At 43.4% G+C, this 10841-nt stretch overlaps 1 protein-coding gene across 6 annotated transcripts in view; it reads left to right on the forward strand.

The window, feature by feature from the left end:
• The first annotated feature begins 1503 nt into the window (after nucleotides 1-1503).
• Nucleotides 1504-10841, forward strand: part of Pias2 (protein inhibitor of activated STAT 2) — a 55701-nt gene continuing 46363 nt past the window's right edge. For 4 of the 6 annotated variants that reach the window (XM_090353158.1, XM_090353153.1, XM_090353156.1 and 1 more), the window contains exon 1: nucleotides 1504-1611. In XM_090353158.1, the coding sequence (XP_090209284.1) occupies nucleotides 1588-1611 (24 nt within the window). In that variant the 5' untranslated portion in view covers nucleotides 1504-1587. Of the gene's footprint in view, nucleotides 1612-1958; nucleotides 2028-10841 lie in introns of those variants that run through there. The other 2 variants (XM_090353154.1, XM_090353155.1) reach the window with 2 other exon arrangements.

Genomic DNA, 10841 nt, shown 5'->3' on the forward strand with positions numbered 1-10841 from the left:
AGGAAGTTGGAACTGGGGCATGGGAAAGGGATTTTTGTGTGTGTGGGGTCGGGGGGAGTCCTGGGGCCTGAACTTAGGGCTAAGCACTGTCCTTGGGCTTTTTTTCCTCAAGGCTAGAGCTCTACCACTTGAGCCACAGCACCACTTCCGGCTTTTTCTATGTATGTGATACCAAGGAATGAACTTGGGCCTTTGTGCATGCTAGGGAAGCACTCTACCACTAGGCCCCGGGAAGGGAATTTTTCTAAGCATCAGTGTTAACGGGAGCAAAGACTGACACCATCTTGAATGCACTAACAGTTCCCTGCCCCATTGCAGAAGGTCTACAATGGTAAAGCAGCCCAGCCACCTTTGCCCTTCTAGGGAGGGGCAACCTTATCCCCAGGGCCCATGAGAAGGGATATCCACTTGGGTGGGGGTGGGCCTGCTTTGTATGGAGACCTGCCCAATTTGCTCGCCAACTCCAACTAAGGTGATTGGTAAATTCAAACACTGGGTTGTAACCCTATTGGCTACCTGCGCGTGGCTGGAGCTGGCTATGGTCCCTGTGTGTATGTAACTACTCCACTGGCCACCTGTGTGCAGCCAGGTTCAACCGCGTTGGTTTCACCCTTAAAAACCCAGCATGAGAACCTGAATATGCAGTGTCCCTGGCAGGTCAGTTCACCATCTTCTTCCCCAGTAAATTCACCTTTTTATATGAGACTGTCTCTGTGTAGTGGACTCTGGCTGGATGTGGAATCCCCTCCTCCTGACCCCATAACAATCAGTTAAACTCACCATCTTCCTTCCTTTGCTATCATAAAGCTTTGTCCCCATGTACTGGGTGTCTTTTTTTTTAAATCTTTCCTAGTTACTAGGCTTCCCATCCCCCTGGAGGTTCTACCAAGGCCTTTCAGAGCGCTCTTATTTCACTCCTTAGCCTCACTCACCCCACTATTCCCACTCCCAGCAGTCCGGGGCCTTGATGGCAACCTTCAAGCCCAGAAAGAATGGGCCAAGTTAGTAGTAGAAAGTCATTAGCAATGGGCTGAATCTGAACAATGGCCAGTCTACACCGAAACTCGGAACAGTCTGAGGGATAGTTTTTATTTACTTTGGCTTCGACAGTCTCTAACCACCGGATGAAGGGCACCGTTAGAATCTTCCCGAATCACTCCAGTCACTGCTTCCTTCCGGCTACTTCCTCGGGCCAGGCCCTCCTCCAGCCCCTCTGTAAAGCAGCCATCCCACCGAAGCCTCAGAACCTGGGGAGCTCAGCTCCGGGCTTGGCCTGGCCAGGCCCGACCTGGGCCACCGGAAGCGTGCGCGGAGGGCGCCGACGCCGCCAGCGCGGGCGGAAGACGGCGCGCGAGTGGGCTGGGGGTGCCGCGAAGGGCGGGGTCTCGGCGCGCTGGGGGCGGGGCTCCTGCGTAGATCACGTGACGGGCTCGGCGGCGGTGGCGGCGGCGGCGGCCGCGGCGTCTTCAGCGGCGCCCAGTACAGGATGGTGCTGGAGGCGGCGGCGGCGGCCGTGGTGGCGGCGGCGTTGTTGGCGGCAGCGGGAGGGGGAGCGGTGGCGGCAGTGGAGCCCGCGGTTGGCATAAAATGGCGGATTTCGAAGAGTTGAGGGTGAGCGGGGGGAGCGGAGAGCGGAGGCGGCGGGGGAGGGGAGAGGAGCGGAGGGAGGCGGGGAGCTGTTGCCGCGATCCTGGCCACCGCCTTCGGGTTTGGCGGGGCCGGTTGGCGGAACCCCGTTACTCGGCCGGCGTCGGAGCGGGGGGGGGGGGGGGGCCGGGGCAGCGAGCGCGGGGCCCCCGGCCCCTTGGGCAGGGCACGTGGGCCCGACTCCCCGCGCCTCGAGGGCCGCGGCCTCGGCGGACAGGTCTGGGGCGCTTCACGGAGTCTCCAAGCCCCGCCGTTGCTTGGCGGGGGCGCCGGGGGCGGGGGTGCGGTGGTGGGAGGGGGAGACTTTTCCACGACGGGAAGAAGTTGCGTTTAGGAATTCCTCTCTCCTGCTCTCAAGGCTGAAGCTACTGCTTCGTCAGGTCTGAGTCGAGATAAGGCCCCCCTTCCTCCCCCTAGCGCGTTCTCACGGCTCCTGGAGGAGCGTAGTGTTTCGGGAACAGCGCCTTCAGATAATCGGCCTCAAATCCCGATAGTTGGTTAGTTGTGGTACAAAACTTGCCAAGTCCGTGTCATCATGTGGTGTGTCCTGTCTGTTCGTCCCTTCTGAATTAGAGGGAAAAGGATTGTTAGCCTCAGCAAGAAGATCGTAACTTTTATTGTTGACACCTTGGTGTAATGGGGGGATGGTTTGGAGGGGTGGTAAATTGAAGGGGGGGAAGACATCCCCCCCTCATCAGAATGATATCCTTCAGAGAATCTTTTAAAAGAACGAAACAAAGCTGAGCGAATGAGCAGAACAGGACGCCGAATGACTGGAGAAAGATGTGGGAAATGGACGGATAAGGAACCCTGATTCTGTTTTGAACATGTATTTCAAAGCCGGAGAGAAATCTGAAGTTAAATGAACGGCAGCCACCTTGTATAACCCGGGATGTGTGGTGTTAGGGTTATTTTATTGAATCCTATGAAGTTCTGATTTTGTATGTTTATTATTGTTTAGGGATGTGGTGGGGAACGCTGTAGGTTGGTTATCTGGTACTTAAGGTAGACATCAGCAAAAGAAAGGATGCTCTCTAAGAGGGCTGTTCTCATTGTACTTGCCATTTTCTCTCCTGCTGTTTGAAAAAATTCTTTTTCAGCGAGAAAAAAGTATGTTAATGCATATTATATTGTATACTATTTGTACAGAGAACCCAGGTAGCCGTAAAGGACATGTAATTTATAAGTCTAAGCGTTTTAGTGGTTCTGTGCCCCAGCTGCGGAGCTTTCAACACCTGTGGAGCTTTTGCAACAGCACAGATCTGAGCCCTACCTGTGTAAATTCAGTACTCTCAGGGTAGGTTGAGAAGACTGAACCTCGAGGTTAAATGTATTTTTCTTTACGGGCAGAATTGCCTCGTTTTGTTTTTGGGTTTTGCTTTTCGTTTCATTGGACCAGTCCTGGGGTTTGAATTCAGGGCATGGTTCCCTGAACTATTTTGCTCAAGGCTGGCACTCCACCACTTAAGTTATAGCTCCACTTCCTTTTTGATGATTGATTGGAGATAAATGTTTTACTAACATTCCCGCCCCCCTCCCTGATTTTGATCCTCAGATCTCAGCCTCCTACAATAGCTAGGCTTACAGGCCTGCCATCATCAGTTCCTGGGTGTGCCTTCATTTCTGTGTGGTAACAGGATTACTGTTTTCTTCCTTTCTCAAAATTTTTCCCTCTAGTGACAACTTTACTACACTATTAATAATGTTAGTAAAGAAATAATTGAATAGGAGAGAGGAGGTAGTCAGTGCACAGATTGGAGTGGAATTAGGAATGGGAAAGTGATAGATACCAAAGAAGCTATTTAAAAAAAGCTTTTCTGCCTCGTTTTTTTTTTTTTTTTGCCAGTTCTGGGCTTGAGCTCAGGCCTTGAGCACTGTCCTTGGACTTTCTCAAGGCTAGAGCTCTACCACTTGACCCTCAGCACCATTTCTGGCTTTTCCCTATGTATGTGGGGTACGGAGGAATCGAACCTGGGTCTTCGTGCATGCTAGGCAAGCACCCTACCACTAGGCCAAACTCCGGGCCCCATGCCTCGTTTTTTTTTTTGGCCAGTCCTGGGCTTGAGCTCAGGGCCTGAGCCCTGTCCTTGGACTCTCTCAAGGCTAGAGCTCTACCACTTGAGCCTCAGCACCACTTCCAGCTTTTTTTGTCTATGCATATGGTACCGAGGAATCGAACCCGGGTCTTCATGCATGCTAGGCAAGCACTCTACCACTAGGCCAAACTCCAGGCCAAACTCCGGGCCCCTCTGCCTCATTTTTTTCTCTCTATTGTATTTGTTCTGTGGAAAAGTATCATCTGACTCTGTAAATCAACCATCTTTGCATCTCTTTGTGCACTCATAGAAGGTGGTATCCTCAAAATTCACAGCCTTGTAAGGTACAACAGACTTGTAAGATTTTAGAGGAGAGGAGAGGATATGGGCCTAGTAGCTGTTGGAAGTTAATCACTCTTAACTTGCCTTAGCTGTTCAGGGCAGATACATGTCACCTTACTTACATTTAAAGATGAACTATCCTACCCCTCACCTACAGTGCAGAGTGTTGATGACACATAGCCTTTTGTAATATACTTATTAAGTGCCTAGCTGTGATCTAAATACATCATGTGTAATTCTAAAAAGTTAACTCTTACTAACTCACAATTGGGCTGTGAGGAAATTGAAGCTCAAAGATTAATCTGACTTAAATGATAGTTTGAGAATGGAAATAGGAATTTTAATATTAGCTTTTTGTGCTCTTGTGTGCTTTTTGTCTGCTTCTAAACCTGTAATGTATTACTTTGTTCAAGTAGGAAGTGGAGCACTTACTTTACAATTTGTGGTGTAAATTAAATGATAACCAGCATCTTTATATAACATAGCTGTGGAAGGAAAATGAGAGCTGACAGAAAAACTAGGAAGGGAGAGATCTCTGATGAGGAGCATTTGACTTGTTAATACTGCTACAGAGAGGATTCACTTACTTTTCAGGGCCATTCCCTACAAATGAGAGTAAGACCAGTATAAAGTTCACTTCTTAACTAGTGCTGCACCTATACTGGAGGTTGGGGATTTGGGGAAAGATCACTCTCAATGTAGTTTAATGACCACTGGGCTTTAATTTTACATCTTTGGTTATTATATCATGAGGCAGCTTCTGTAGAACTTTATCCAACTTGTAGAATCTTAAGAGGTTGCCTGACAATTTCAAGGTTGGGCTGTTTTTATTTTGTTGTTGTTGTTGTTGTTGTTTTGACTAGTCCTGGGGCTTGAACTCAGCACCCGAGCACCATCCCTGAACCTTTTATTCAAGACTAGTGTTCTATCTCTTGAGCCACAGCTTCACTTCTGGCTTTTTCTGTGTTTTGTTAGAGATAAGAGTCTTATAGGGAGTTTTCTGCCCAGGCTGGCTTTGAACTGGGATCCTCAGATCTCATTGTCTCATTGTCCTGATTATAGGGGATCTATCATCTCCCTCTCTCTCTCTCTTTCATATATATGTGTGTGTGTGTGTGTGTGTGTGTGTGTGTGTGTGTGTGTGTGTGTGTGTGTGTGTGTGTGTGTGTGTGTGTATGTGTGTGTGTGTATATATATATATATATATATATATAGACAAACTTTGAAATGCTTCTCTCAGCCTGCCTATGGTGAATCTGCTTGTGTTGGTGAATTTATATGGGCTGTAGTGATGTTAAGCATATCCAAATGACCCCTGACAGAGAAAAGGTTCCCAGCCTTGATGTAGAGAATGGGGGTTGGAGTCATATGGCACAAACCTGATTTAGAAGCTTACCCTGCTAGGTTAAGGGAAATGAAAGGTGAAAATCTCTCAGTAGGGAATGGGGCTGGTATAATCAAAAGTGGTTATAGCAGGGCCGGGAACGTGGCCTACTGGTAGAGTGCTTGCCTAGGGTGCACAGAGCCCTGGGTTCGACTCCTTGGTTCACATACACAGAAAAAGCTGGAAGTGGTGCTGTGGCTCAAGTGGTAGAGCACTAGCTTTGAGAAAGCCCAAGGACAGTGCCTAGTCCCTGAGTTCAAGCCCCAAGACTGGCAAAATAAATAAATAATAATGTGATGAGTTGGAAACTTTCCAGGAGCCAGAGATGGAATTATTCAGTCCACTAGTAGCTCACTTACTTACACAGCATCTGTGTTAAGAGTTGAAGGAATGATTGGCTTGTGAGTTAACAAGTGTGTGAGTTAACTAATAAGATATGCGTTAATATGGTACAATGTCATAAGTTCTGATATGTTGGACTTTCATTGCTGTCACTTTGCTTTCTGCCCTAAAAGTATTGTGTAAAGGAGTAGGAAGAGTTGAGTTTCTGAAACCACTATTTTTTTTTTTAAACTAGAACTGCTGTTTCTACCCTTGTCTTTTCCCCTTCCTGTTGTGAATTTTCAGTACTGCACATTACTAGTGGTATATCATTCCTAAGAAGTTCCTCTCTTGTAATCCCAGCCACCCAGGAGACTGTAATCTGAGGATCACAGTTTGAAGCCAGCCAGGCTGGAAAGTCTGTGGGACTGTTTATATCCAGTTGACTACCAAAAAGAAAAAAAAAACAAAAACTGAAGGTGTTATCTGTGGCTCAAGTGGTAGAACTCTAGCCTTGGGCAAAAGAGCCCATGACTAGTTCCCAACACCTGAGGACCAGCCCCAAGATCAGCACGCGCGCCCGTGTGTGTGTGTGTGTGTGTGTGTGTGTGTGTGTGTGTGTGTGTGCGCGTGCGTGCGTGCGTGCGTGTGCACACGTGTTAAAATTTATTTAATCCAAACATGAGAAGGGGTATCAATGTGTGAGAAGTAATGCACCTTCTATCTGGCCAATATAACTGTAACCCCTCTATACACCCACAATAAAATTTAAAAAATTGAACAAACAATAAAAAAAATTATTTAATCCACTCACCCCCTGTTTCTCTCTATTCCAAGGTGGAGTGACACCCCTCTTACCCCTTCATCCTTTCCCTTCCTTCAATCCCTACAAGGAATTCCCCCCCCCCTTTAAAAATAAAAACAAAAACAAAACAAAAAAAAAAGTCCGTGCACTGAGAGTCAGTTACTGTGTGTGTCACAGAATGAAGACTCTTTCCAGAGTCTGGGTATGTATTTGAGTTGATAAAAGAACCAGTGATTGTACTTCGCTTTGTAGCTGGCTAAACCAGGGTGCTTACCAAACTTAGTAAGCTCGCTATGGTATCATAATTTGAATATAAGTGTTAAATTGGTATGTGTAGGGGATGTAACTCGGTGGTAGAGCAGCTCCTCAATGGACCAAACCCTGGGTTTTGATCTCTAGTACTGAGAGTAGGAGAACCTGGAGCAGAGTTGGATGTTTCAGCAGCCTAAGTAATTGTATATATTTGCATTTATATTTGTAACTTCAGTTGCCATTAGAATACAGAGGTGGAATGGGGAAATTAACACCTCTGCCCCCTCAGCTTTTGGATTAGGAAACAGACTGGGGTATATGTACTTGAACAGAATCACCATGTGATTCAAATATATTATTAGGAGACAAAACTAAAATTTCCAAGACTTTGCCTGAAATGTCTTTAAAGGCATAACCAAACCTAGATACTTATAATGAAGTAGGCCAATTTCTGGTAGTGAACCAAGATTCCAAAAGAAATCCTATAACCATTAGCAACTATTCCTTGTTTTTTTTTAAACTCATCCATTACACTGCTGTCTTTGAATATGTCTGTTCTGAACATTTTATATGAATTAATGAGTGTTCGTATAATTTCATACAACCTGGGGTGTTTTATGTCTGGCATTCAAGATTTATTTATGTACTTCATTGTGGGGTTTTTTTTGGCTGAATACTATTCCATTGTGTAGATATATTGCATTTTATCTCCTCATAAATTGATGGACATTTTATTTGTTTCTCCTCTTTAGCTAGTATGAGCACTTAGTTATAAGTGTACACAATTATGTAGATATGTTTTTAGTATTCTCAAGTAAATAGGAGCAAAATTGTAGATTAATTGTATGTTTAACTCTTTGGGCTATAGGTATAGTTCAGCAGCAGAGCCCTTGTTTAACATCAGTAAGGTCCTGGTTTCTGTCTCAAGCACCTCAAATATAGTGCACCTCAGATTTAACTTTTTTTTTTTTTGAGTTGTACCAGGGGCTTGAGAGCCAAGTGCTCTCCTTTTGCTTCTTCACTTAACACTGGCACTTTTTTTTGCCAGTCCTGGGCTTGAGCTTAGGGCCTGAGCCCTGTCCTTGGACTTTCTCAAGGCTAGAGCTCTACCACTTGAGCCTCAGCACCACTTCGGCTTTTTTCTATGTATGTGGTACCCAGGAATTGAACCCTGGTCTTCGTGCATGCTAGGCAAGCACTCTACCACTAGGCCAACCTCCTGGCCCAACACTGGCACTTTGTGAGCCATACCTCTACTTCTGGCTTTTTGTTGGCTAATTGAAGAGAACAAATTCACAGATGATTCTGCTTCAGCTGGTGTCAAACCGCTGTCCTCCCTATACTCAGCCTTCTGAGTAGCTGGGATATAGGTGTGAGCTGCCAATGCCTGGCTTTGTTTAACTTTCATATGCTGCCAAAGTGCATTCTAAAGCCTTTCCATCATTTTTATATTACTACCAGCAGTGTTTTAAGGATTCTAATCTCTCTGCTTCCTTGCCAACACGTTGTCTACCTTTTTGATTGTAGCTGTTCTCATTGCTTAAAATAGTATCTCTTGGTTTTATTTTGGTTTTCCTGATGACTGGTACTGTTGCTATCTTCTTTTTTTACTGGTCATTTGTGAACCTTATTTGGTTAAAATTTAAAAGTGGTCTGAAAAGAAAAGCTTTTGAAAAGGCTTTGGGACTTTGCAGAGAATAATACATGCCTACTATAAACATTGAAATTTCTCCATTTGGTGACTTAGATCTTTCTTTCCTCCTTTCTTCCCTTAATTGTAGAGGCAGAGATCAAACCCAGGGTCTTAGTCATGCTAACTAAGCATTCTACCTACCAGTGAATTAATTTATCCCCAGCCCAGTTGGTAATCTGAATCAGACTTTTCTTTTGCCCTTTGGGCTCACTAGGATCTCAAGTACAGTGCCAAGTTGAGATCTGAATTGGGTGCATCCTTGTCATGGTTCCTGATTTTAAAGTGAATACTTTCAAAATCTTGTTCAGTCTAAATGCTTTCTGTATGTGTATTGTGTATTGATTCTTCATGTTTAGATCATTTCTTCTCTACTTTAGAAAATGAGTAGAGGGCTAATAAGAGCACCCACACAGCAAAGAATAAAGCCCAGAGTTCAAACCCCAGATTTTCCTGAGAACCAGAAAAGAATGGTGATTATGTACATACTCATAAGTATGTATGGATATAAATATGCATACAAAACATTTTTTTTGACATCACTAGGCTTTGAACTCAGGGCTTTATGCTTGCTAGGCAGGTGATCTTGAGTCACATCTCCAGCCCTTTTTCAGAGGTTATTTTTGAAATAGAGTTGATTTATTTATTTATTTTTTTGCCTAGGCCAGCCTAGAATTTGCTTTTTCTATTTATGCTTCTCAACACAGCTGGAATGATAGCTGCATCCTGCTATATCTAACTTTTTTTTAAATGTTGAGATGGTATCTCACAAACTTTTTATCTTTCTTTCTTTTTTTTTTTTTTTTGCCAGTCCTGGGCTTGAGCTCAGGGCCTGAGCCCTGTGTTTGGACTTTCTCAAGGTTAGAGCTCTACCACTTGAGCCCCAGCACCACTTCAGGCTTTTTTCTATGTATGTGGTACCGAGGAATCGAACCCGGGTCTTCATGCATGCTAGGCAAGCACTTTAACCACTAGGCCAAACTCCCGGCCCCAAACTTTTTATCTTTGCACGAAAATCTTTCTGATCTTCTCTCAAGTAGCTAGGATTACAGATATGAGCTACCATTACCCAGCTATGAATTATATCAAAAGCTTTTCTGCATCATTGTATTTTTCTTCTGTAATGTATTAAAGTGGCACTCTAGTATTGAATATGCCTGTGGCCCTTTGTAATCTATTAACAGTGAATGAGTTGATTTTTCTAACACATTAGTGTTCTAAGTGTAAATTCTACTCTGATCTCTTTTCTCATTATTTGACTTAATTTGAATTTGTGTCTCTAATATGAAATAATTGGCCTAAAATATATTTTAATATATATTTTTATTAAAGAATTAACATTGATTTTTACATCATATTTCAAATGACGTGTTTAACAAACAAGTATTCAAGAAGGGAATCTCTATACTAAAATTTTTTTAAATGTACCTTTTCTCTTCTGTAGAGCTTGTGTGATATTAGAATGATGTGTTTCTTAAATGTTTACTAGAACTTATCTGTATTAAGAAACAAGTTTTCAAGAAGGGAATCTCTATACTAAAATATTTTTTAGATGTACCTTTTCTCTTCTGTAGAGCTTATGTGCTATTAGAATGATGTGTTTCTTAAATGTTTACTAGGACTTACCTGTAATATTGTTACTGGTATTTTTTATATATTTTTTAATTGTAATTATTAGAAGGGTTACATTATATTCACCAGATAGAAGGTGTATTACTTCACAAACATTTATACCCTTTCTCATGTCTTGATCCCCATTTCCCTCCCCCCACTCCCGCCCCTTGTTACTGGTTTTTTCTTTGAGAGACATTTAACTGATTCTGTTACTTTGGTTATAAAATAGGTAGTATTTTTAATTTTCAAACTTATTTTAGTATGTTATACTTCTGTAGAAATTTATTTTTTCCATAGCCTTGAATTTGTGGGGTAATTTCTTAATGTCTAATAAGCCAAAAGATTACTAATAGTTAAGACTTGAGTTTATGCTTTTTGATGTATTTTCCATTTTATTACTGTCTGTTTGGGATTAAAAATTTTTTCTTACATTGGATGTTTTTTATTTAGTTTAGCATAGGCATTTAAGATCATAAATGTCTTTGCTTTCTTCCTCTTCCTCTTTTTTTTTTTTTTTTTTTTTTTTTGCCAGTCCTGGGCTTGAGCTCAGGGCCTAAGCACTGTCCTTGGACTTTCTCAAGGCTAGAGCTCTACTACTTGAACCTCAGCACCACTTCTGGCTTTTTTTCTTCTATGTATGTGGTACTGAGGAATTGAACCTGGGTCTTTGTGCTTGCTAGGCAAGCACTCTACCACTGGGTCAAACTCCCGGCCCCGTCTTTGCTTTTCTTTTATTCAAGTTTAATGTGT

This window comes from Megascapheus bottae, chromosome 19 (genome assembly GCF_031878675.1).
Source record: "Megascapheus bottae isolate mThoBot1 chromosome 19, mThoBot2.hap1, whole genome shotgun sequence".
In the NCBI taxonomy this organism is placed as follows: domain Eukaryota; kingdom Metazoa; phylum Chordata; class Mammalia; order Rodentia; family Geomyidae; genus Megascapheus; species Megascapheus bottae.